General features: G+C 36.9%; 3 protein-coding genes across 4 annotated transcripts in view; all 3 read right to left on the bottom strand.

Moving 5' to 3' along the window:
• Window positions 1-231, bottom strand: part of LOC125224991 — a 41,131-nt gene extending 40,900 nt beyond the window's left edge. The window contains exon 1 of the mRNA XM_048128508.1: window positions 14-231. Within this exon, the coding sequence (XP_047984465.1) occupies window positions 14-74 (61 nt within the window). The 5' untranslated portion in view covers window positions 75-231. The remainder of the gene's footprint in view (window positions 1-13) is intronic.
• Window positions 232-9,191: 8,960 nt separating this feature from the next.
• Window positions 9,192-14,127, bottom strand: LOC125224663 (beta-1,3-glucan-binding protein-like). The gene is made up of 4 exons (XM_048128091.1): window positions 14,005-14,127; window positions 11,117-11,234; window positions 9,960-10,090; window positions 9,192-9,389 (listed from the first exon to the last, which is right to left on the bottom strand). The coding sequence occupies exons 1-4, from the start codon at window positions 14,125-14,127 to the stop codon at window positions 9,192-9,194; spliced, it is 570 nt and encodes a 189-aa protein (XP_047984048.1).
• The window catches only part of LOC125242624, a 60,903-nt gene continuing 47,266 nt past the window's right edge, over window positions 14,034-27,670 (bottom strand). For both annotated transcript variants that reach the window (XM_048151432.1, XM_048151433.1), the window contains exons 2-18: window positions 24,836-24,972; window positions 24,023-24,290; window positions 23,614-23,667; window positions 23,085-23,218; window positions 21,615-21,882; window positions 21,321-21,356; window positions 21,077-21,213; window positions 20,452-20,716; window positions 20,201-20,230; window positions 19,959-20,098; window positions 19,296-19,566; window positions 19,044-19,070; window positions 18,478-18,614; window positions 17,965-18,262; window positions 17,061-17,244; window positions 16,647-16,783; window positions 14,034-14,171 (exon numbers count right to left, since the gene is read on the bottom strand). In XM_048151432.1, the coding sequence (XP_048007389.1) occupies window positions 16,741-16,783; window positions 17,061-17,244; window positions 17,965-18,262; window positions 18,478-18,614; window positions 19,044-19,070; window positions 19,296-19,566; window positions 19,959-20,098; window positions 20,201-20,230; window positions 20,452-20,716; window positions 21,077-21,213; window positions 21,321-21,356; window positions 21,615-21,882; window positions 23,085-23,218; window positions 23,614-23,667; window positions 24,023-24,290; window positions 24,836-24,972 (2,429 nt within the window). In that variant the 3' untranslated portion in view covers window positions 14,034-14,171; window positions 16,647-16,740. The remainder of the gene's footprint in view (window positions 14,172-16,646; window positions 16,784-17,060; window positions 17,245-17,964; window positions 18,263-18,477; window positions 18,615-19,043; window positions 19,071-19,295; window positions 19,567-19,958; window positions 20,099-20,200; window positions 20,231-20,451; window positions 20,717-21,076; window positions 21,214-21,320; window positions 21,357-21,614; window positions 21,883-23,084; window positions 23,219-23,613; window positions 23,668-24,022; window positions 24,291-24,835; window positions 24,973-27,670) is intronic.

Genomic DNA, 27,670 nt, shown 5'->3' with positions numbered 1-27,670 from the left:
AATCTATATTTACCTTTTTGTGCACTTACAAAATGCAGTATCGCAAAAGCCGCTACACATTTTATCAAAAACATTTTTTAAATTCAGTAACTAAACCAAACTATAGTTTAAACAATTCTTCCATTCAAAGTCTCAAAGGTTACTAATTTAGTTTTGCCGAAAACATTATACTTAAACCGATACTCGTCTTATAACGCCCACGTTAACTCAGTGGATGACTGGATGTAAACCGCTACAGAAGTTACTTTGTCAACTTTGAGGTCGTTTCGGACATACGGTTTGACACCGAATTGATCTCACCTTAAAATCACTTTCATAATGTGCCTCGCTCGCTCTTATTAATAGGTGCGAATGAGATGGTCTCAAATACACGATAACAAATACATTACAAAATAAAGTCTTATTGGCGCTTGCGTTCAATTTAATAACAAGCTATACCTGTTTCCAAGGAGGAGGGGGTAATGATGAGTCTTAGGTTATGTATCTAACAAAACTAGTACTTTGTGTCCCTATCTGGCACATTCAGTTATGCGTAAGTGGGAGCAAGATGAAATTAAAATAATCATCTGCCATACGCAGTGGCGTAATAAGTAACAACACTAATAACAGCAATTATACATTTATTTGATTTTACTTCCGAGACGACATAATAGGAAAAACGTCCAAAAAATAATATTTTTGCTATAAAGTAAGTCAACTCTGTTAAGTTACAAATACATTCAGCTAAAAATAAACCGAGGGAAGGGCTTCATTTGTGTCCAGGAAATAATATTGTACTTCTGGAATATGAGGAAACCGAAAGATTGTAACAACGTAAAGAAAGACAAAATGTTATATGATATGAGTTTGCTCTAACTTTTCCTTTTTTTTGTACCTACTTTATATAAGTTTTTTTATGTAGTGTAGGTAATTTCACATTAAAAATAATTATTGTTGATTTGAAGTGGTACTTAAAATCAATGTGGTGTCTTTTTTTTATTCTTCAAACCCTTTCATGCAACATACATTGCTTTAAAATCTGTAGGTTTCTTTATGTTACACCGTGTTGTGGGATTACACCTGTTGCTCATAATTAAGGCTTTTCAACATTACTATCCTTTATATTACACTAAAATCCCGTCACAGCTAACTTAAGTCTCCAATATTAAAGACGAGACTAACGCAAGAACTAAACTATACATATATTATATATTTTACATATTTTTACCTTTTATATATTACTAGCTTTTACCCGCGGCTTCGCCCGCGTAATAAAAGTATTCATTAAGATTTTCATTTGGATCCGTAGGGACCGTAGGTTTCTCTGTAGGTATATTTATCTGCGATTATTTCGATTGCACATAATACTTTTGCTTGCAATGATTGTAGAAATATTACACATCGACCACAGCGTAGGTAATTCTATATACGCTGGGGAAACCTTTATAAACATCCCACATAGCCCGTATTTCGACACTATGATCGGTGGGTAAAAAGTACTTTTTTCTATTATCCCTTACATTTTTTTACATTTTGCTTATACTTATCGCAAACGTAATCTTAAAGCAAGCAAACAACGATCGTCTTAGAGCACATTGATTGTAAGAGACCGCCGACCGATTATCCGTATCCCTCTAACGATACCCATATTATCCGTATCCGTATCGCTATCGCTATCGCTAACGCTATCGCTATCGCTATCGCTATCGCTGTCGCTATCGCTATCGCTATCGCTATCGCTATCGCTATCCCTATCGCTATCCCTATCGCTATCCCTATCGCTATCCCTATCGCTTTCCCTATCGCTATCCCTATCGCTATCCCTATCCCTATCCCTTATCAAGATGTTTAATGATATAACACTTTAAGTTCTCGCGCTTTGTACACATATTTAAAGTCACATACAGGTCGAACGCGATTAATTAACATTATTTTTACCTTTTTTCCCAACGTTTCGGCCAGGTTGCACTGGCCGTGGTCGCGGAAGACTGACGTCCCAGCAAAATGTCACCGGAGATGTAAACAACACAAAACTACCCGATATTAATTTATATAAATGTTCGGGGTAGACAAATAAATATAATCTACCCGCTTTTAGTTAATGTTTATTTCCCACCATGTTTATTTTAAAGGTAAAAATAATGTTAATTAATCGCGTTCGAATCCTGTATGTGACTTTAAATATATGTTTAATGATTTCTTATCAAGTGCTAAAATATAAAGTTTCATGGTTTTATCATTTAAAATTAAGAAATCCCATACAAACTTTCAACCTCTTTTTCAACACCTTCATCCCTTTTTTTCGAAATAAAAAGTAGCCTATGTTCTGTCTCAGGGTCTAAAGATTGTCTGTTCCAAATTTCATCAAAATCGGTTGCGTGGTTTAAGCGGGAAAGCGTAACAGACAGACAGACAGACAGACAGACAGACAGACAGACAGACAGACAGAGTTACTTTCGCATTTATAATATTAGTATGGATTTACTAGAGGTAGACTCTCAACTATAATATGAAACTTGGCCTTCTAGCCAAGAGTAGGTACAATCGTTAACACTCCTTAGAGTAGATATGGCAGACAGGTAGAATAATACTTAAACACAGATAAATACGATTCCCTATACAGTTTCAAAGACTTTTTGGCTGTAATACTCGTAATAAAGAGTACTTACTATCGAATACAGTATGGCCACTCCCGCTCCCCGCTGAAAGCGCCGCCGCGAAACGCGAACAGTCGACCTGTCATATTTCACTCATACAAGCTTGGTACGCGTTCACCTACACGAGCTTAGAATGTGTGCTAGGAACGCGCCTCTTTCATATATTTGATCGCCAGTGTCCGCGAGATGTGGCTAAGGACAGGAACGGAGCCGAGAGCGCCCGAAGCAAAACAGATATAGATGTGTAGTCGCGTTGCGTCTGTTAGGGTAAATTATACGGCTATTGCTGAACCAAAGATTTCCTTTGGTAGGATTGGTCCTTAGGGCCCAAGGATGGATTTTGGAAGTGGGGCCACCGTGATTTTTGATGTTAGTTTTTTGAGGTTTTGGTAGCTTCTGCTCTGGAGGAAAATAGGGTCTCAATCTATATAGAGGTATTCATTATGCTACTATTCCAAGTTTGATACCATATTTGTATGACTTAAGGATGTCAAATACATTATAGGACTCATATGTGCACGAGGAAGATGTTAAACTACGTAAAATAAAAAAAATAAGTAAAGATTACAGTACCTATTTATTAAAAAAAATCTAAGACAAAAAAATCCAAAAAATTGGCACGATGGTTCCTAGGATCCTAGCCCTGGTCTTCCAATACCTCTAAATCCTATTCTATATCATCTTCGATGAGTGCTTCGCGGTCCATTACACTGTAACAAAAAATAAAACAATGATTATCCAAAAAAGTTGAAACAAACTAGCAAGAAAACTAAAAGCGAGAGTTATTCAAACACTAATATACCTAGAATTATCGCAGTTGCCATTACAGGTCGTCTACAAGAACAACGGCCTCTACATCTGTTCTTACATCCACATTTTACCAACTCTCGCGCCGCATCCCAGATAATGTGCTGGGTTGTCCATATGAGAGCTGGTAAAATGTGGATGTAAGAATAGCTGTAGAGGCTGTTGTTCTTGTAGACGAGAAGGAATGCCATGCACACTCCTATGCAAGACCAGTAATGGCAACTGTGATAATTCTAGGTATATTAGTGTTTGAATAACTGTCACTTTTAGTTTGCTTGCTGGTTTGTTTCAACTTTTTTGGATAATCATTGTTTTATTTTTTGTTACAGTGTAATGGACCGCGAAGCATTCATCGCAGATGATATAGAATTGGATTTAGAGTTATTTGAAGACGAGGGCTAGGATCCTAGGAACCATCGTGCCAATTTTTCGGATTTTTTTGTGTTAGATTTTTTTAAATAAATAGGTACTGTAATCTTTACTTATTTTTTTACTTTACGAAGTTTAACATCTTCCTCGTGCACATCTGGGTCCTATAATGTATTTGACATCCTTAAGTCATACAAATATGGTACCAACTTGGAATTGTAGCATAATGAATACCACTATATAGATTGAGTCCCTATTTTCCTCCAGAGCAGAAGCTACCAAAACCTCAAAAAACTAACATCAAAAATCACGGTGGCCCCACTTCGAAAATCCATTCTTGGGCCCTAAGGACCAATCCTACCAAAGGAAATCTTTGGTTCAGCAAAAGCCGTATTCTTCGTTTTTTTGCCTTGTACAACTGCAACTACAGCATATCCGGTGCAGATACACAACATTTCGTGTGTTCCAGTGGGATGGAGTCTCCGGGACACTATGTGCTTGCTTGTCGGAATATAGCAGGAAATTACCTAATTAATCGTGAATTGGGGCTGAAAGAACCTTGAATTGCTAAGTAAAAACCAGGGTCTCTGTTTCAATCAATTACAGATCTAGTGCGAAAATTTTTTCTTCGTATTTTTCCGGTAACGTTCGTATCTGTCATGCTGGTTCAGAGCGTTAGGACGTGTTGTACTAAGACTGACTGTAAATAGCGTGTCATGTTCGTACGTTTCCGTAAAAATATGAAGGAATCCTCGTAGTACATTACGATATACAAGTGCGTAAAAAAGGAAGTTCGAAACGAGTGGCGATAAATTAAAACACGACCGAAGGGAGTGTTTTAAATCGACACGAGTTACGAATTTCCTTTTCGCACGTGTATCGTACGACGTTTTTCAGTACCTACAGATGACCTATCGAAGTTTCGACCTATCATATAATGAACCACTTCTCGCACTAGTGCGTAAAAAAAACACCATCTGTACTGAAAAAATCTTTTCGCACTACATCTGTACCGGGTGTCCCTAAAACCAACGCCAAAATGAAAAGGAGTGATAGAACATCATCTCATCTGACTCTAATCACAGAATATATAATAGTACAAGTACAGAAGGCCCACTGCTTTGATGTTCACGAAATGCCGCCTCTTTAAATACCTACAAAATTCTTACAAAGAAACGAGCCGCACGTGCGCGGCGTCCGGTGATAGGGTTACCAATGGATTCAAACGAATTAATACTCACATAAAATGTTATACTATTATATTCAAGTCTTGGGTACTTTCTAGGTTAGTACCTATATAAGTATATATACTGTATTTATATATTTTTGTTCAAGTTCCAACATCACAAGCCTTATTGAACTTTTCCGTGGGACTTAATCAGTAGTAGATCTGTGTAAGAATGTCCTATTGGTATTTATGTTTTTCAATATGTCTATTTAACTAAGTATTATTAGCTATTTCACACGCGGACATCGCTTAAAAAACCTCGCGACGTAAAATAACAATAGAAAGTGCGAACGTGCATTCCGTAAGAACGCACGCCACCCCTGAGTAGGCCGCGAACTCGCGGCCGCTAGGATGTACTTGTAGCGCGGCGATAGAATCGCGGAGTGAGCCGACCCTCAATAGAGCTTGGATGTCGTTTCTTTAGTTGCCATTTCATTAATATAGAAAAAACTTTTGAGCGCTAAACAGACAGTCAGATCAATACTTTAAGTACCTAGTTTAGCACATGTTGATAATGATAATTTATACCAAGTGTTGATTATCTCAACACCTGTTTCGGTACAAGCTAAACGCATTAATAAAAGAAAAAAACGCTTTCTAATACTTTATAATATCTCTTGGTTTGGTTGGCATTGGCCACCTTGTAAATTGCTAATGTGTTGCTTAACTTCAAACTCTGGTAGATCCATTCAGATTTAAGATTGATAATATACATAAAAAAAATAATCTAATCTGGATGCAAGGATGATTTATATAGGATTTACAATCTTCATAGGTGCTAAGAATCGTATCTCAATTTTTAGCGCCACCTATTAAATACTTTCATAACTAACACTGATGATGCCTACAATTTTTTTTTTCAAAATGTGTATTGACGTGATATCATGATATTAAAATAAAGAAGCGTGTCATTTGTTTTTATAATAAACACGCAAAAATATTTGAGGAAAATATCATTTTGGTCACTCACAGGCTACGAAACAGCGCCATCTAGTATTAAGTTTAAAAGGCCCATACATTTCAGGGGTACGATTAATTTTATGGGCTTTGTCTGTCCCGGTATTATATTATCGTCATTGTCTGAAAGATAAACAACCTTATAGCAGAACGGATTTACCCGAGTTTGAAAGTTACACCAATGTACAAATTATTTCAAGTAAGTACAAATTCAGCACCTATTGTGTACTAAATCCTCGCGTAATAGAAAAAAAAACAAAACGCAAAGTGGGGTTGCTGGAGAGCATCACATGATTTTAGGGGTTAAACCAATGAAATACAATTATATTTGTAATTAATCAGTCAATATGTATATTTAAAAATAGCTTAGTAATTGCAAGGACGATTATAAAGGACCAGCAGAGTCCATACTAAACACCGTACCCCGTTGGCAGCCGTAAATCTATGTCGCTAGATGTCACTAAGAGTGTCATTTGAATAAAAATGTCGTTTTTTTTTTAAAGTACGCACGCGGTAGTTCAACGGCATTACAAGTGATACAGTGAAAAGTACATAGATGACGCTAGGGGCCCGTGTCATGTTTCGGTCCCTGTTTACAACGCAAGCCATCGTTCTTATTTTGAATTATGACAATCATGCAAAAGAGTACCATACTGTCAAATTTTCTATCTCTTTCATTTCAGCGTGACGTCAATGATTAGTAATATTACTTTCAATATATTTAAAATTTAGATTTTAATGAGGCCATTTCGAACGGTGTTTATGATAGATATCATGTTGACAATCAATCTCCTGACCGTCTCGCTCACACCAATCCTATCCTATATTTGAACAAGTGCGACCGAAACAGTCGAGTATTATTGAAGATTTTTGAATGTCTAAAATCTTATTGGTAGTTGTCGAAAACCCGCTTTATCCATAAAGTGTTGGCGCGACGTCAAGTGGGTGATAGGCGTACGAGCAAGTACGCGTTGGATGGTCGACTACTATGCGCGGCGGTTTTTACGCGTACTTAGACCGTTTTCACATTATCCGATCCGATATCGGATGTCGGAAGGATTTTAATAGAAACAATCCAAGATGGCGCCTGTAATGTATGGATTATCGGTCCGATATCCGATATCGGATCGGATAATGTGAAAACGCACTTACGGTGACACATAATCGAAAAAGGTCGTCGAGCCATAAGTACGCATACTTGCTCGTATCGTACGTCTATCGCCCACTTCAGACTGCGTTTCGATCGGCGTTTAGCGTCAATGATTATCAGCTCGGCTTCATGGCTTTACGAACCTTAAGCTCGGACCATCGAATATGAAACTTATAAACTTCTTTGTACACAAGGATATAAAGAAGTTTATAACCAGGTGCTCCATGAAACCATTGCACCAATCTGTCGCCAGCACCGCTACACTTCAACGGCCAAGTCACGTCAAGTATAAAATTATAAATGGGAAAGTGTGTGTGTCTGTTTGTTTGTCCATCTTTCACGGCAAAACGGAGCGACGTATTGACGTGATTTTTTAAGTGGAGATAGTTGAAGGGATGGAAAGTGACATAGGCTACTTTTTGTCTCTTTTTATATCCCCCCACTTCCTTATAATGGAGGATGGAAGTTTGTGGAGAGATTTTCGAATTTAACGCGATCGAAGCCGCGGGCAAAGGCTAGTTAACTATAATAATAAAGAAATCGCAGTAAGGAACTTTATGTAGATTTCATTACTTTTTAGAGATAAACAAGCAGCTCCATCGAGACGGCTATTTTTTACAGAATGTTTTTGGTGGGATATACATAGGCATAGGTATATAACACTAACAAGGTATCTATTGTCTTAGTCCGTTTTCACATTATCCGATCCGATATCGGATGTCGGAAGGATTTCATTGGAAAAAATCCAAGATAGCGCCTGTAATGTATGGGGTATCAGTCCTACATCCGATATCGGATCGGATAATGTGAAAACGCATTAAATTTAGTCTCATTAATTATTAATTATGTCAGAGTTTAGGTTTATACGAGTACCAAACGAGTAGTATACGAGTAGAAAATATATTACCAAAACAATACAAACTATCATTAATTTATTATAAAAACGTAATCCAAAGTGCCACACCTAGTCGGCCAGTGCATGGCCTACGCTGCCGATGGTCAGGGTGCTCGGAGTGACATACAAGAAACGCTGAACAATTGAGATGCATGGGCGCAGTCGAAACCAGCTCGCCCCTTCAGCCGTGTCCCGTTGAAAATCGGAAAGATTCTTTTCCTTAGCACATTTAATGTTTACAAATTGGATTCGCCTTCTGTCACCTAAACTGGTAAATTTATGTATGAGGTCATTGGTCATACAATTATTAATTTATACCGTTATTAATTCTGTATCTCTACTCGCATTGCTACTGCGATTCTAAAATATTTAATATCCATATTATGAATATTCAATAAATCATACAATGACATTTGTGATGTGACATGGATGTCAGATGTAACATCTGTTGGCACAATGATTGCGTTTTGTTGAACGTATTTGAGCTCAACATATAGGTTTATTATCACTAAGTATAATATATTAATGAACAACGAAACGGATGTGACATTTTCCTAGTCCACCAACGTCATCTAGGCATTTTATTTGGCAATAATTAGACAACATGCGAACAAACTTAGCCAGCGAAGCGATCACAACTACGTCGAGGCCGACCAAAAAATATAATTTGTAAAAATTGTGTTTTGAGCCAATATTTTGATATTAAAATAAAGTTTTTTGATAGTTATTCATAGTATAATATAAAAACAAGTAAAAATATGTGTGAAAATATGTTTTTTTCCACTCCCGGGTTACGAAACAACGCCATCTAGTTTTAAAGCAAAAACTAAGCTTTTTTCAGGGGTACGCTTTTTTGTATGGGCTATATCAGTCTAGTATTAAATGGTCCTTGGTAATTGCATTAAGGCGTAAATACCTACACTACTGGCTGGCAACAAATATTGTATGACTTATTAAATAAAACATATTTTCAAATTGTCATGTCAAACGAAGAACAAAGTTAAACTTATGTCAAAACATTTATAATCAAGTAGTAACGCCTGCTAGCGGAACAATTTTTTTAATTATAAATTCAAAGCCAGTTGATACATTACCGAATTCGTATACGAAAATATACAGCAGTAGGATTTATTTTTTAATTCTGAGAAATCACAACGCAACAACTTTCACGTAGTCGACCAGAAGCTTCGGCAGTTCCCATGTATCGTGCCAGGCGTCAATATCGTTCCAGAAGTTCACGGTTGCCTTCGACGCGTGGTTCTTCCAAGGTTTCTTGTGGTCCTTTGAAATGCATGCGTCGGGGAACTCAGCGTGACCTCCGACTGCCAGCCCTAGGGTTATATAAAACTGAAACATAAAGGAAAATAATTATTTTTAATTTGTTCACATCAAACTTGTGTTTCCGCATCAATCCGCTTTTAATGACTTCCAGTTTGGCATTAATTAATTGGGATAATATTTTCCGGAATTACTAACAAGACGATGGCAATAATATTCTTTAGGTACAATCTAAAGTGTACAAGTTACTGCGGGGCCAGCATATCCTCGTATTGTAAGTTGTAAGTTATATCCTAAGTGTTTCGTGAAATAATTACCATTTATTGAGAACTCATACTTAATACAGAACTTATATTACATAATACAGTCATCATGTTTGTTGAAAAAAAAAAGACAAAACTACCACAATTAATTTATAAGCAACTGAATCTCAGTATTGTTACTGCCAGTAATTTCCACGTCTGTAAAATCTAAAGGAGCCAACAGACTCGACACGTACCGGACGCTAGTGGCTCTGCCACTCATTGGCGTTTCGTTTCGATTGTCACGTAGTGTCAACCATTGTCACTTTGGCTAGGCCGTCTGTACCTAAGGTTACTTGCCAAACACCATTTTACAGAATCATGCTTCTTGACTTACATGGTCGTCAAATGGCGCCATGCCGGCTTGTGGCGGTCCAGCACAAGTCTTGGGCAGACTCGCGCGCAGGCCTTCGCTCCCTGCCTCGATGCGGCCGTACTCCTCACCGTCAACAGACAGGATCAAACTCTCTGCAAACACAAAATAAGTATATAAGATCTTGACAGTGTTGTGTAGTATATTAACGTGTGATCGACATCATAATTGCTATATAGAAAATGCCATTGCATTGTCATTTAACAACCAAATCGTGAGTTACGTAAAATGTGGTGCCCTCTTTTCTATGTCGCACCGAAGGTCCTTCAGGGGCCCGCTATCAACTGATCAGATTATATCGGCCCGGCCTGTAAGTTAGAAGCGTAAGGCACTGGTCCCACCGCAAGCTAGTAAACTAAAAACTACATATATAAGCTATCGGCTATAAAAACGAACAAAAGATAATGACTCCCGTGTAAATAAAAGAGACACGGCGATGTTTATAGTTACTCGCCCGGCGGTGAGCTATCAATATCGCCGTGTCTCTTTTATTTGCACGGGAGTGCTTATCTTTTGTTTGCTTTTATAGCCGATAGCTCATAGCTTACTAGTTCGCGGTGAGACCAGTGCCTAAACTGACAGCTCTGGGTGGCTAGCCGAATGGCACAATCGCTCACGAAACGAAGCGCTAGTAGATATCTATCTCTATCGCGCTTGCGTATTGGCGCGACAGAGCCAGCGGCGTATCGCTTTCGTTTGGCGTCGGAGAAATGCCATTCGGCTACGGGGCCTGGACTGATAGTCAGTGGGCTCCTTGAGATGTACATAATTATTTTACTTGAAATAAAGAACGTATTTATTTTTAATTTAACGTTTAGGACGTGGCAGGCCCAGACGGAGATGGCGGGACGACCTTGACACCTTCATGACTAATTGGCCAGAAATAGCACACGAAGTGGAGCTGTGGAAATCACGGGGAGAGGCCTTTGCACAGCAGTGGGACACATAAACGGGCTATTAAAAAAAAAACAGTTTATATCCCTACTAATTAAAACAAAACAATGTAAAATTACAGTAAATACGAAAGAATCTCCATTTTAATTGTGTTTTCTATTTGTATGAGATCGAATTTTATATTTTGTATGTTCATTAAAATAATTATTGTACTCGTAATTCCTTACCCGGGGTCCATTTAACGGAGTACACGTGGAAATCATCACCCCAATACTTATTAGAATCTTTGGAGACAAACAACGCGTTCTGACATTTTGTGTCTAAAACGGGGCCGCTATAAAGTACCTGAAATAAAATTATTAGTTATAAAAAGATCCTGACGAATTGAGAACCTCCTTCTTTTTTTGAAGTCGGTTAACAAATATACCAACTTCATCATCACGCATTATTTTCATCATAGCAACCCTTTATCGCCCACTGCTGAGCATAAGCCTCTCTTTTAGTATGCCACGGTCATGGGCTAATAGTCTCATCCAGTCGTGACCCACAATTTTCCAGCTCTCGTCCGACCAGTGAGCCAAAGGATGCCAAGCGCTTCTTACATCTGCATGTAACCAGTATTCCGTTAACATTTTAGTCCACCTAATATCACTCTGCCTAGCAACATAGCTTGCCCAACCCAATTTTAGTTTGGTAACCCCCATCTTGCACCTTGGTGCGACGTCGGATCTCGGCATTCCTCACTTGATCTTGAATCTTGATACCGACATACTATAACATTCATAGGTACTTGAGTATCGTCGTCGTCCTTGCGTTATCTTGGCATTTTCCACGGCTCATGGGAGCCTGGGGTCCACTGTGACAACTAATCCCAAGATTTGGCGTAGGCACAAGTTTTACGAAAGCGACTGCCATCTGACCTTGCAACCCAAAGGGTAACTAGGCCTTATTGGAATTAGTCCGGTTTCCTCACGATGTTTTCCTTCACCGAAAAGCGGCTGTCAAATATCAAATGACATTTACTTGAGTATCATTAACAATGAAAGCCTACCTTTATTCTCAAAATACCCCTTATCATTCCTAACGGCAGAGCAATTGAAACTGCTCAAGTATCAACCAATTAAGAGATTCAATGGATACGAAATTGAGATATTGTAACCTTATATAATCTTATTTGGAGACACAATAAAATTCATTTTTATAGTCAGAATAAAATTATTGTGTAATTTTAGACGATCATCATGAAAAGAAGACTTAAAGCAAGTTTTCAGTGTCATTCTTATCACGAAATAAAAAAATCTAATATATAATATAGAGGTACTTCTCGTATCGTTCCTATTGTATACCTTATTTCCAAATTGAGTAGAGCCTTTTGTAAGGTCCAAGTTTCCTCGAGCACACGCTATTTTCAGCATCCCAGAGTTTTTTGTTCCATAGACAAATTTCTTGATCAGCGGCTCAAGTAGTATCTCTAAAAAACATTCTAAGTATTATTACACTCTAAATTACGGGTTGGAATTGGACGCGATAATAGTTATTTGTTATAAAAGTGTGCAAAATTGTATTTTAACGCCGAGTGTGGAAGTGGTTCTAGAATAGAATCCTGAACTTGGCGAGTTTTTCAACACACGAAAAGTAAAATACATTTGCACCCGTGTGTAACACAAAACTTTTCCCCTCACTATAGCGAGGAAAGTACAACGCAAAGAACGCGTTTATCACTGCTTCCAGTAGTTCCACAGGTGGTAAACCATCTTCATCACTAGATTTAATCACTTTTATCAATTTTAAAGCAGAAAATTTGACTATATTCAAGGTCAAATTACTTTATCCACTAGTGGATAAAATACGTTTTTACTCGCTGGTTTTAAAGGACAAAACACATGTTTCCGAGCAAGTGAGGGGACAATCGTTTACTGTTTACATTTTCATTGACATTTTGATAGGACATCAGGGTGCGTAGCCGAATGGCACAAACGCTCACGAAAAGCTCACGAAACGAAACGCTCGTAGATAGATATCTATCTCTATCGCTCTTGCGTATTGGCGCGACAGAGCCAGATTACCTTTCGCGGCGTTTCGTTTTCGTTTCGCGTCGCAGAAATGCCATTCGGCTACGGGCCATTTATACGTGACGACGACCAGTGCAACATGGAAAAAGTCGGATGAAATGTAAAATAATGTTCATTTATCCCTTTCGACCTGTGACTTTAAATATTCAAAGCATTATTTTACCACTTTTCCCCTTTTACTGACTGTTCCAGTGGCATAATTAATAGTTTGGGTGAAGGGCGCTGTCACTGAAAAGTGGAAGGATAAACGCCGTCCGTATTTTCATTTTTGTATTAAACATTGTAAGCAGAATAGCTACGCTGCGGATATTAGAAACTTTATATAGAGCCAGCGTCTATTCTTCACACCACTGCATGGCTCAATATATTTTCATATTTTGTGATACTTATTCGTATACATATACCACTCAGTTTTGAAAATGAAACAATGCTTGTTTGTTTCAATTAATTTCTGCATGTTTCCATTTTCATCTATGAAAAAATATTTTTAAACTAGTTATTAATGTGGGCCATTAGAGTCATGTAATAATGAGAAAAGAAATATTTTTTATCTACCTTGTGTGCGTAGCCGAATGCACAAACGCGCACGAAACGCTCACGATAATATTTATTTAGTAGCTATCTATCTCTATCGCTCTTGCGTATTGGCGCTTCAGAGCCAGGGTGCGTAGCCGAATGGCACAAACGCTCACGAAACACTCACGAAACGAAACGCTAGTAGATATCTATCCCTATCGCTCTTGCGTATTGGCGCGACAGAGCCGGACTATGTTTCGTTTTCGTTTGGCGTCGGAGAAATGCCATTCGGCTACGGGGCCAGATTACCTTTCTGCGGCGTTTCAATAGCGTTTCGTGTCGCAGAAATGCCATTCGGCTACGGGGCCTGAGCCATGTCAGGTCTTACTAGACTAATAAGTACTAATAACATGACGCAGAATAGGCCTTTCTACATGTAAAGTAAATGGTTACCTATTTATTACTTAAATGTATTCTGTTATGTTTTTAATATTCATTGGAATAATTGCCTAATTAATTTGCATTACCTGGATAAATCCAATCGCCTTGAGGCAGTTTGGCACGAACAGTGATGGTACCATATGTAAAAGCGAAGCTAGATTTGCTGGTGATTCGGCCTCCCACCACCGGCGGTAAGATGGATGACCCATCGCTAGCTTCTATATGGCACGAAGAAGATTGTCCCGAAGTACATCTTAAAAGTGTTAAAGTAATAAGACACAAGGAAAAACGACTGCAGTGCTGACTAGTATAAACAGTGGGAACTACTTTGCACTTTCATAATTATGTAGGTACATTATGTACTAACTCCGTTGTAGCGGTACCCTTTTCCAGGAAAAACTTGGTACCAATTATTACTCAAGCGTTCGACCACTTCATTTTTTGTGGGCGTTCGAGTACTCAAAACATTTAGGACTGATTTTAAATTAGAATGGCATTTTCAGTGAGCCTCACTGGAGAAGCTGTCAAATTATATTTTATTCACTGGCGCTTTTACAAAAATGTAAAATGAAGGACGTTAGGAACCAAGATTTTATGGCGCGATTCGAATTTCATGGAAAAGGGCCTGGCCGGACTGCCATGGTAAAATCGCCCCTGGCTAAATATGAAATATTGATATGCAGGATTATTCGTATTGTTACTACATGTACTACTACTGGATATTATGCCTCAAACTGTTTCCGTTTACGAAAAAAATTAAAAAAAAGAAATTTTGTTTTTTATTTTTTTCTTTAAAACCGCGTATCCGATTGAGTTGTTCTTTGGATATTTTATAGATATATTAGGGATACATCAATAAAAAAAAATTAACTTCCTGACTTTTTGTTAAGTAAATTTTTTTTTTTAAATTTATGTTTTAAATATTTTTTTTTTACCACATACGAGTTAGCGACACCTACTATATTTTTATATAATAATCGCCATTTTATACTCTATTACATATATTTTTATCAAAAATATTAGTTTGGATCAACAATGTCAAAATAAGTTATTTATATATTACTAGTATTACCCTTTAGTACGTTGCTCCTGGAAAGTGATGTATGAAAATTTTGGCATAATTAATGGAAGATTTTTTTTAATTGGAATATGTAGATTATAGGCCGAAGTTATTTTTCCAACCCTCCCCCCCCCCCCTCTGCTTCACCCCTCTACCCCCCCTTAAAGAGCCGAAAATGCGATTTTTCTCGATTTCTGACAAAACCGATGAAGATACAGAAAAAGTGTGTAGGAACGAAGTAATCCTTAATAAATTTACTACAAATCTCTCATAAACACTTTAGTGCTAGCACTTATAGTTTTCGCGCAATCCGCCACGAAAGTTGCTCCTTTCTGCAATTTTCTTTAAAGAATATTAAAGTGTTGTCCCAAAATGCTTACGGAATTTGTTTGATACGACTAAAATATTGTAAACTCATGACTATAATAAAATTAAGGGGATAAATCACTACCATGGTTGGGACTTGAACTCACGGCTTCCGGATAAAAACTCGAGGGCTCTACCAACTGAGCCACCAAAAGCTCATCCCTAGTTTCTAGCGAATCTTTCAGCTTTCTACTATATGAATCAATGGTACCCCTAGCGTCATTTATCTATCATATCTATCAATCTAGAGGCCGTGAGTTCAAGTCCCGCCCATGGTAGTGATTTTTTTCCCCTGAAATTCATTCTGAGTTTATAATATTTTAGTACTATCAAACCGACGATTTCGTAAGCATTTAAGGAGAAAACTTATCATTCATTAAAGAAAATTGCAGAAAGGAGCAACTTTCGTGATGGATTGCGCGAAAACTATAAGTGCTAGCACTAAAATGTTTATGAGAGATTTGTAGTAAATTCATTAAGGATTACTTCGTTCCTACACGCTTTTTCTGTATCTTCATCGGTTTTGTCAGAAATCGAGAAAATCGCATTTTCGGCTCTTTAAGGGGGGTAGAGGGGTGAAGCAGAGGGGGAGGGGTGGGGAGGGTTGATGAAAAATAACTTCGGCCTATAATCTACATATCCCAATTAAAAAAAAATCTTCCATTAATTATGCCAAAATTTTCATACATCACTTTCCAGGAGCAACGTACTAAAGGGTAATACTAGTAATATATAAATAACTTATTTTGACATTGTTGATCCAAACTAATATTTTTGATAAAAATATATGTAATAGAGTATAAAATGGCGATTATTATATAAAAATATAGTAGGTGTCGCTAACTCGTATGTGGTAAAAAAAAAAAATTTAAAACATAAATTAAAAAAAAAATGTACTTAACAAAAAGTCAGGAAGTAAATTTTTTTTTTATTGATGTATCCCTAATATATCTATAAAATATCCAAAGAACAACTCAATCGGATACGCGGTTTTAAAGAAAAAAATAAAAAACAAAATTTCTTTTTTTTAATTTTTTTCGTAAACGGAAACAGTTTGAGGCATAATATCCAGTAGTAGTACATGTAGTAACAATACGAATAATCCTGCATATCAATATTTCATATTTAGCCAGGGGCGATTTTACCATGGCAGTCCGGCCAGGCCCTTTCTCAAAATTTCGTTCTAAATGTGACACTAGTACTCGAATATCGGATCCATGCCGCATTTAGCAGCATAAAAATGGGAAGCATTAGCGAAATCTCAGGTCTGTGTTTAGAAGTAGATGACGTAGATGTTCTTACCCATTATATAGATCCAAAGAGCCATATAAACTGTAGTAAGTGAATCCAGGCTGGACTTGCTGCAAAGCAGGCGTAATACGGAGATATCCGTTTTTCACGGAAACTGTGAAACGTTGGTATGACACGAAAGGAAGATCCTAAAAACAAAAGATTAGTAGGTGACGTGATCCGAATAACAAGGCAAAGAAACTTGGGTTGTCTAATTTGTCGGGTGAAATAAATACATAGTTTTGGGGAGTTATTCTAACTTAATCATGAGGAATATTTCATCAAGATTAGACGAGGATTAAAATCTGAAATAAATTACAAATATCAAAAAAAAAGTCGTACCGGTCAATACTGGACAACGGTGTGGTCTGTGTATGTGCGTGTGTAAGTGTGTGTGTGTACAAAAGTCCAATAATCATAACTCACAGGGTGATCAATGGGCACATACTGCTGAACCTGCCACACGTCTTCCCGCAGAGCGTCGAAGTTCTCTTCAAAGACGACCTGCCCTGCGCAGGCGGTGCCGGTAAACAGGCGTCTGTCTTTGTCGGTGCACACACCGCTGGCGCTGGAGTCTCCGCTGGCAGTACTAGCGGGATTACTACTGGCTCTGAAAAAAATATTTTAACAGACTTTATTAAATAGAAAGCCAGTCCAGAAAGACTTGTGTGACTTTAAAGTGACCGAGTGACATCAGATTGCACAGGCAGGAGTGGCTAAACACGCGCAGTAAGTATCTACCTAAGTTATTTAATAGACCTGTTTTGCATTAGCTATGTTTTATAAGACAGGTTCTTGGTAGTAAGTAAGTAGGTAGCTATATGTCAATCTAAAGCATTCCCAACTGGAAGGTGTGGAAATTTTAACTAAATAGCTATGGTTGTTTAGGATAGCAGCATAGATCCGAATATAAAAGAGCCAATGCCACTTCAGTTTAGTTAAAAACAAATCATTTATGGATAATCTGACAACACCATTTAGGTACTGATATATCATTTCTATAGAGTATTCACAGACAAGTGGATGAATCATCTACGACTTGGCGGTGGTACTCTAGCAAATTTATTTTATCCATACTATTTAATATTATAAACGGGAAAGTGTGTGTGTCTGTTTCTTTGTCCGTCTTTCACGGCAAAACGGAGCAATGAATTGACGTGATTTTTTAAGTGAAGATAGTTGAAGAGATGGAGAGTGACATAGGCTACTTTTTGTCTCTTTCTAACGCGAGCGAAGCCGCGGGCAAAAACTAGTTGTCAAATATTTAAAAGACAATTTTAGCCATTTATTCAAGACTAAATACGTTAGAGGTACTTGATATCTAACTTACTGTGGCTAACTCGATCATCAATAGTAGAAGATCCTAGTTTCCAAGTCCCGGTTGACCCAAAACCAGTATGCACGCCGAAATAGCTAACAGGGAAAGGATTAGGGTCTTGCCATTTCAAAAACGGGCTCGTTTCCCCTTCCCGTCCCGTCATAATGTTTCCGTTTTCCCAGCTCATCCAGAAAGTACGGAACCCGCCGTCGTCTAAGATTTCTGGAGTCTGAACTTCATCTCTCTCTGGCGGTAGACAACATCTTTTTCTGATGACGCTCTTTGAGTTAGCCCAACCTCCGATTACAATCTGGAACCACAAACGATATTAATAAAGTAATCTTATGGATTAGAAAATCAGATTGTCCGTCATAATTACTTATTATCTATTTAATTGTGTTTTTTTTACCAAGTACATTAATAAAATAAGTAAGTGTACAATTTGTAAGTCATTATTCTAGAATGAGGGCAGCACGAGTTGTGGACGTAGTGAATTGGGGACACTGAAGGAAGACGTATCCTTACCTCATACATAGGATCAGTGTCCTCCGGGCCCGACGTCAGACCAACATGGACGTCATTGCGAGCTCGCACTTTGAAATTCAGCGATGTGCTTGATATCGGGTAATACTGGTACTGGAGATTGTCACCAGTCGTAATAACTGGAATTTTAAGTGCATTAGTCAGGCTCAAGACGTTTGTAACGATTTTTTAAGACTATGTAATTTACTATTGATAACTGTTTTTATACCCTCAAAGAATTTTTTGATAGTTGATATAGTAATAATAGTATATTTAAGTGCTTAGTATAGTTGTGATACTGTAATTTTAATAATATTTGTTACGGTTTTAAAGTTTTATATATGAATGTCTTGTATAGTCATATAAATTTATTAACATCTTAAGTCATAGCATAAGTTAGATATAAGTTAAAATTGCAGTGCCCTACAGGATTTCGTAGCAGACCAAATATAATGTACCACCTGTATAACCTACGAAAGCAATAAACATACTGATTACTGATTACTATTTAAAAGAAATAAACATAGACGTTAATACTTGTAATCACTAATAGTGGAATGAATACTTACGTTCTTCGGCATTATTACGAGATTCATCTGAAAATAATTCAATAAATATAACAAAAATGATGACAAAATTAAAAATTAAAAGTATGTCATATTAATTTTTTTATCTCATTTGGTGACCTTGTATTTCTATTCATCTTATATAAAGTGCCGGAAAATTAAATGTACAGTCAGCTGAAGATAAAAATACCTCCCCTGCAACCAATCTACTTCATTTATCTCTGCAACTCACTGTACTTGCAAGCAAAAACTTACTTTTGATCTTCCATGTGCCAGTAGACCCAAACCCAGTATGTAAACCCATATGAGTCACTCGTATGGGATTCAAGTCATCCCACGACATAAACGCCCGGCTCGAGCCTTCCTGCCCCACAGAGATTTTGCCATTCTTCCACTTCACCCAGAAACCTCGGTACTGGTAATCGTTCAGGTAATTTGGTGTTGATACTTCGTCCTTTTCAACTCTTTGGTGGCAATACTTCTTTCTGATCACGCTTTTTGTGTTTCCCCATCCTCCAATAACGACCTAAAATACAGTTCCCTTGTGATGTAAAGTAAGCTAACAATAATAAAGATGCACTAGTACTTATATATACCTATGTATTTTCTCAGCTAGTACTAACTAAGTACAGTTTTTGTTCAAAAACTGTAAAAATACAGGATCATAAATTAGGAAATTACGTTTTAGCTAAAACAAAAAATTTAAACTAAACTTAGACTTCGAGAAAATTTGATAAGTCTGGAACGAACGTATGAAACCACTGAAAGTTGTTGCTAAACCGAACTAAGATAAAATAATCTCAACATTCAACAACGTCTGTATAGGTAAACGTGAGATAAAGTTAAGAAGGTTCGTATCTCAGACACGCCTGAATTGATGCTTTGTTTTGACGCACGTCTGAAATGTTTCGTACTTACCTCGTACATGGGGTCAGTTTCACGAGGCTCTGAGAAAAGACCGACGTGGGCATCATTATTTGCCCGTACGTTGAAAGTCACTGAGCGACCCGATACTTGGAAAAACTGATACTCTGTGGTATCTCCCGTAGGTAAGAGAGCTGAAAAAAAATCTTTCGATATATTACTGTTGATAATATATTTCCCGGAAGAGACTAAGTACTAACGATTTCTATTTTAAGTACATTGGCTTCCAGACTCACATTTGCTTCCTTCGCCGTTTTGTAAATTATCTGTAAACCAAAAACATAATATTAATATTTTTTAAATAACTCAACGTCATTGATATTGTAATTACATTGCAAGAATAATCAAAATATGTGTTTTTAATGGTCTAATACTTAATTAATATAATAAACTAGTCTAAGTTTTACTTCTTTCTTCCTCAGATTCTTTAGCTGTGTAGTCTTTGTTCACCATTTAATAATTAGTTGAAATAATTTTAAAAACTAACCGATCTCCCACGTGCCAGTAGCTCCAAAGCCAGTATGCACGCCGAAATAATTAACTGTCATTGGCTCCAAATCCTGCCAGGTCATAAAGGGCTTCGCCTCACCCCGTCGCCCCACCTGGATATTGGCATTGTCCCACCTAACCCAGAACCCACGGTATTGATCTCCACCCAAAATATTCGGGGTTTGGACTTCTTCTCTCTCCCAGGGGAAGCAGGTCCTCCTTCTTATGACGCTTTTTGTGTTCGACCAACCTCCGATAACGATCTAGAAAGAAGATTAGAAATGGTTGACAAAGTTAATAGAAGACAGGCACGGGTACCTTTGCGCGTACACTTTTGTGCGATAAGTAGATAGACTAGATAGTAGGTAGTATGTATGTGAGATATGCACATCGCAAAAAAAAATTACAAAGTTCAAATACTCGAACGAACGCCGAAGTCGACACACATTGAGGGCATGCTCCTGATATGATTAATCCTGGCTCCTGGATGCTAGTATCAGCATGGTCGCATTTTGCCGCCTATCGCTTCGCATTCACAAACTTGTGACAGTTTCGTCGCTTTTTGTTTTTGTTTGAAGTTTAATTATATAAATCGGTGTACAACTGTACACGCACGCAGGTACCTCATACATAGGCCCAGATTCCCGAGGTATGGAGGCGAGAGCAACATGGGCGTCATTGCGCGCGTGCACTTTAAACTTGGTCGAGGTGCCATACACGGGGAAAAATTGATATTGGACGTTATCCTCCGTAAATACATCTGAAATCAAATTCAGACATTAACTAAAAATACAGTTTTTGTTTCCAAAATAAACACTAAGCAAAAGAAAAAAAAAACAATGTTATAAATAAAGATACGCCACTTACCATTGTCGATATTCTTGGGTTCTGACGAAGGCACATCTGAAAAATATTATGCAGCAAGTTACATTTTTTCAAGAAGCAAATTATGGATAACCATGGCTTCTACACATGATGAAAAGTTTTTTGAATTTGTTGAAACTATATAACAGCAGGAAACGGTAAATCGAAAAATTTGCCATCAACTTATCAACTCATAGGTAACTTCCAGCAGGTTTTATCGACGGTTGTATAATTTACGGTACATGTTTACGTCTAAACAGATGAAGATGACACTATTAAGTAAAAAATCATATTTACTGTCGATCTTCCAAGTGCCAGTCGAACCGAAACCAGTGTGAACTCCGACGTAAGCCACCTTGAAAGGATCAGGGTCGTGCCACGACAAGAAGGGACTATCTTCATTCATTTTCCCGACCAGTACGATGCCATTGTCCCACTTCATCCAGAACCCACGGTATTCATCTTTGTTCAAATACTGAGGTGTTGCTATAATATCCTTCTCTTGCTGCTCGCAATATCTTCGTCGGATGGCGCTTTTACCGTTATCCCAACCGCCAATGACGATCTAAAATGTTATTAACGTATTAATATCAATTAAAATAAGAATCTAATGATGATGACATTGATGACAGTGATGACGATTATAATTTAAAACAGGGTTTTCGGAATGAGTCAGACACAAAAGATTAGGTATTTAGTTGAAAAATTTTCCTGTCATCGTTACCATCATAAGGGCTCAGTTTCATTGGAGCATGCCTGCAAGCATGCTAGGACATGGTCTGTATGGGTGCGTATCGATCGACATAACTTTTTTTGATATATTTTTAGTCGTTATAACGATCATTTGATATAATTATTGAATCATATAATAACAAATGACATACTAACAAATTGTATAATTCTTATTTAATATAATGATCATTTTCTCGAATAACATTTATTATAACACACTTTGAGTATAATGCTTATTTCCGATACTAAATACACTGTATAACACAAATTCTTTCTAAGGCACAGTTAGAATTTCAAAAAAATTTACAATAAATTAGATCCATCATTTACCAGAAAAGTATATTAGGTTAGAACTGTGTCAACTGTGACCCCTTCACACAACGCGCTGCCACCAAGAAAAGTAGGTTAGGTTAGGTTAGAACTGTGACCCTTAAACATATGTACTGCTATCAGAAAAGTAGGTTAGGTTAGGTTAGAACTGTGATCCCTTCAAAAAATAATAAAATTAATTCATGAAATGTTTTATACTGTTTGCTTGTTATATTATACTAGTCGTATATCAATAGATAGTTATACCATATAACGGTTATTATAAATAAATGTTATACGAAATAATGATTATACAAAATAAAAGTAAATATTTTGTGGTTATACCAAATGTTAATTATGTCAAAAGAGTGATTATATCCTTTAAATTTATACCAAATGTTGTTATATCAAATGTTACTATACCAAAAAAAGTTATACCAATCATTACACACCCGGTCTGTATTGGGCGAAATGTTTATACCTATTGGTCATGCGGGCCCACACGCAGGGCGCGAAAATTCCAAAACACATGTCCTTATGAGCTCCACCACCTAGTCGTTTTAGGACCCTGCTACACAGCTATAATGAGTGACTCTCACAAGTGGTTACACCACCTTTCAGGGAGTCCCCGGATGCTTTCGGATGATCGCCGAGTTATCGATCAATGCAACTAACTTATCAAATTTCATAAACTTTTGAACTAGTAAGATTTGTTACGTTACTTGCCTCGTACATTGGGCCGGACTCCCACGGAAAGCTAGCTAGCGCTACATGAGCATCATTCTTCGCGCGAACCTTGAAGCGAAGCATGTTACTTGACACGGGGAAGAATTGGTACTTAGTGTTATCCTCCGTTTTCACTGAAAGAAAATTACTTTGCAGCATTTCTGACACTTTTTCGATACATTCCCAAAAAGGGCAATTCCACGTAACTGTAATGTAAGTGACCACTTCATTGCATGTTTTTTATTTATGATGCAAATTGAAGTCTTAATTTATCTCTAGATAAGCCTACTTTTAATCCTTAGATATATTGATATTTAAATTAGCACCATGAATAAAAAAACATGCAAATAATTGGTCACTTACATTACTCTGTTACATGGAATTACCCAAAACAAAAATTGCTATTGGTTATAAAATTAAATAATGTTATCGAATAAAGAATAATTTGATGGTCCCATTAAAAGTGATGGGATCATAAAAAGGATTAATAAAACAGTAAAACTATAATAGATAAGTAACAGGGACGTACCTTCTAAAAATTGGTCGTTTGCACTTCTTATGTCAATTTCATCAAAAGATGCATCTGTAAGTTAAGAAAGAAACTTGAAATTACCCGCCAAACGCAATGGCCCCCCTGTGCCTTACCCTATTTTTACACTGCTGCCAAACTGCAGGACAAATTGCTGGCATATCGAGCATAAACCTTGAATACATATATTGAATAATTCACTTTAAGAACTACATTAATAATTAATATAATATATGTATCATATTAAGTCCACAGTAAGAATATTATGGCGAACGTGATGATAGAAGGTGAACAGGCTATAATAATAATATATATGCACACAGATTTTAATGCAACATGATTAATTGATTAGGAATTCAAAATACAACTTTAGCTTGTATGCTAAAAAAATCAATTTGTAACCACATACTTTGTAACTTCCAGACTCCCTTCGACCCAAATCCAGTATGCACTCCCGCAGCAGCAATGGGAAAGGGGTCATTATCGCGCCACGAAAGGAACGCGTTCGCCTCGCCCTCGCGCCCAGCGGACACTATCCCGTTCTCCCAATGCACCCAGAAACCGCGAAACTCATCGTTGTTGAGGTACTGGGGTGTTGGCTTTGCATCTTTTTCTTGGAATGCGCAGACCCTTTTTCTGACCGCGCTTTTTGTGTTGGCCCAGCCTCCAATGACAACCTGGAAATTAAGGGTATTATAGTTATCACTAAATTAAAGGTTCATGGTAGGTAAGGTACAGACCGCTTCTTTCAAATACTTTGTCTAATAAGATAGTTCCTTCACATGGTATCAGAAAAAAATTGTAACACTAGAGGAAAATAGCCCCAATGAGACAAATAAATTAGATTCGTAGACTAGATCATTTAATGACACGCTCCACGGATCGCTACATTCGGCAACAGAAAAATGTTGTCACAAATTACCCAAAAGAAGTGCTCTGTGGCCACGACTTACAGTGATGAGAAAACCAATACAAGGAGGAAAACAGCTATCACACCGTTGAATCTAAAGTTGGTACTTTAGATTCAACGGTGTGATTGCAGGCTGGATTATAAGGACTTAATAGTATCAGTAAAAGAATCCAATCTACAAAATTGTCAACACATATAAGTAATTTGAACTTTCTGTCAAAATGAAACGTCATGTTCAATAGTTGAGATTATGTTGTTGAGATGGCAATTTTTAGAGGGTGGATTAAAAAAAACAGATTTTTCATCAAGTACCTCATACAGAGGGTCCGTCTCCCTTGGATGTAAAGACAGCGCGATGTGCGCATCGTTGTGTGCCTTCACTTTGAACTGCAGCGAGCTCCCCACCACCGGGAAGAACTGGTACTGCAGGTTGTCTCCTGTTTCTACATCTGAAAATTAATAAAATATACTTTAACGGATTTACTTATTTTGTTGAAATAGGGCCTGACATCCGTTGGCTCGTTGGGGTTTGAGAATAGCCCAGAACCGGGATAAGTATCGTATAAGGAAGAGAGCCCTCTGCTAAAATTATGATGATCACGATGACTTTATATTAAAACTAGCTTTCGACCGCGGATACGCTCGCGTTACATTCGATTATTGCGGAATGCTCCATACAAAATCCCCCCCCCCCCCCCCCCCCATTTCCTCAAATGGGGGAGGGACGTTAGAAAGAGACAGAGCAGCCTATGTCACTCTCCATCCTTTCAAGTATCTCCACTTAAAAAATCACGTCAATTCGTCGCTCTGTTTTTCCGTAAAAGACGAACAAACAAACAAGACACACAAACTTTCCCATTTATAATATTGGTATGGATTCCTGACGCCTAGGTTTGTATTGATTGAAAGACATAATACGCAATCGGTATCATATTTTATATGTGTATTGCCCCTGGTTTTATTTATTATCTTGTTTTTGTGCGTTTACACAACAAGAACATTCATGACAGCGTATCTTTCATTTCTCTTGCATAGCGAGAGATAGTATAAAGGTGAGTTCACACAAAAATAGTAGAGTATACCTGTATGTGTGGACTCACCCTTACACTACACACCATGAAAGTTATGTGGCATGTCTGACCTTTTTCTGCCTTGCCACCCAGGTTCCTTCAACGTCAGTGTCACAAAGGTTCGGGTCACGTTTGGCAAGGTATTGGAATTTAATCCTTTCCGAAAACCTATATCTTTGACGTGTTATCCAGAAACTATTTCTTTGTTGGTTGTCTTTGATGTGTATTATTGAAATAATAATAGTAAACGTACGCGTACAGTGCATTAGACGTAAGTATATTTATTTTGTAAAGAACGACCGACTTTTGCACATAAATGTCTATTTGTTGGATTATTATTATGCAATGGCACAATTTGGATGTCTTTCAACCCCTCTATTCCAAGAGTGGCACTGAAACTTAGTAGTTCATGTGCTCGGCCTACCACTCATGGTGTGTGTGTATGTGTGTGTGTGTGTGTATTATTATTTCATTTATTTATTAGTTCATATTTTCCTTAAACTCTAACAAAACAAAATTGAATTGCAGTGATTGTCCGTACTCTAACCCTTGATGATACAGCTTTGATAACCTTTTTTATCGACATTATAATAGCATTTGAGGAACGAAACGACTAATTAAATATCAACAACTTAGTGTTTCACGTGATCTGTAACTTCCATTTGTTCGATGTAGCCAAAAAGCGGCCACTTCGTTTATCGCAGCAAAGTCGACGTTTTCCGCATGTCATGGAGAAGTAACAGAAAAATTCATTAAAAAATAATTAGCTTTGTTTAATCAACGACCGGCTTCCTCCTTGTGGATGAATCAGTTGAGAAAAATAATAATATCGTACCCTTATTACCTATTTCAATATTTCAGTGTAGTTTCCTTATTTTGTACATTTCAGGTACTTAACATATTTATATATTCGTTCAATATTGCGTATTTATTGAATATTGATATATGCAAGCATCAACTATATTTTAGCAGCCAAGGTCACATAGTTCGTAACATCACAAATATATACGAGTATGTGACCCGTGTGACAAAACATTTGGCCACGTTTACTGCTACAAAATCAAAATAGTTAATGCTAACTGTAAATAAATAATATTACATACCTACCAATCATATATTATGTTGATACAGTTACAGATATATTATCCTGCTATCCTACAAAATACATAGCAATTTCTTAACCCTTAAATGCATGAATTTTTTTTTAAAGAGATATTAATATAATTATGTGATCAGTGGTTTTCTGATTCTGGGAAAAAATAATAAAAAATATATTTGAGATCGATTTTTATACTAAATCAGTGTTAGAAGTTAAATAGGCCAAATCTTGTTTATATACATATATCGTAATTGGTAAGTTTTATTTTAAAAAATTACTACTATTAAAAAGGTACACTATTTGTGAAACCTTTATGATAAAATGTTTAAACATAAACTAATTACTAACTCCAAAAAAATCAGCCTAAATCACATACTAAAAATCGCCATCGTCCTGTTTTTTCACACTTTTCCGCCATTTCATCTTAATCCTTAAATAATAAATAGTAAATCATTATATTATTTAATTTATTTAATTGTTTATTAAATAATACTAAATAATGAATAATAATTAAGCAATAAATGTGATTTTGGATAGCTACATATCGTTACATTTCTAATTCACCACATCAAAACTTGTTACAATGACAGTAATTCTTGGCTTCTTCTACATATAATAATTAACCTACTATGAAAGGGTTGGAATTCCTCGACAACGACTAAATAATCAGATTAAGGTAATTCTGCTTTTGTCTCCAAAGGGTACGATTATCTTATATTTCATATATAACTCTTACACACGAGTTGTATATAAAAATAAACAAATCAAACCAGGTAAAAAGTCAATTTTTACAAAAATAACAATATCCTGAAAATTACCGATTTCATCTGCTATTAGCTATTACTGCATTTGATAGCCCTGTAAATGAACATGTCATTTTTACTGAAATATTTAACGTTTTCAGAAAAAAACTAAAAAATGAATCTTAAGTCGATTTTTTTGCACTAGACTGTATGTATGTATGTATATCTCAGAGTT

The sequence above is a fragment of the Leguminivora glycinivorella genome, chromosome 3, assembly GCF_023078275.1.
Source record: "Leguminivora glycinivorella isolate SPB_JAAS2020 chromosome 3, LegGlyc_1.1, whole genome shotgun sequence".
NCBI lineage: Eukaryota > Metazoa > Arthropoda > Insecta > Lepidoptera > Tortricidae > Leguminivora > Leguminivora glycinivorella.
This window is presented reverse-complemented; position numbering and strand designations above follow the sequence as displayed.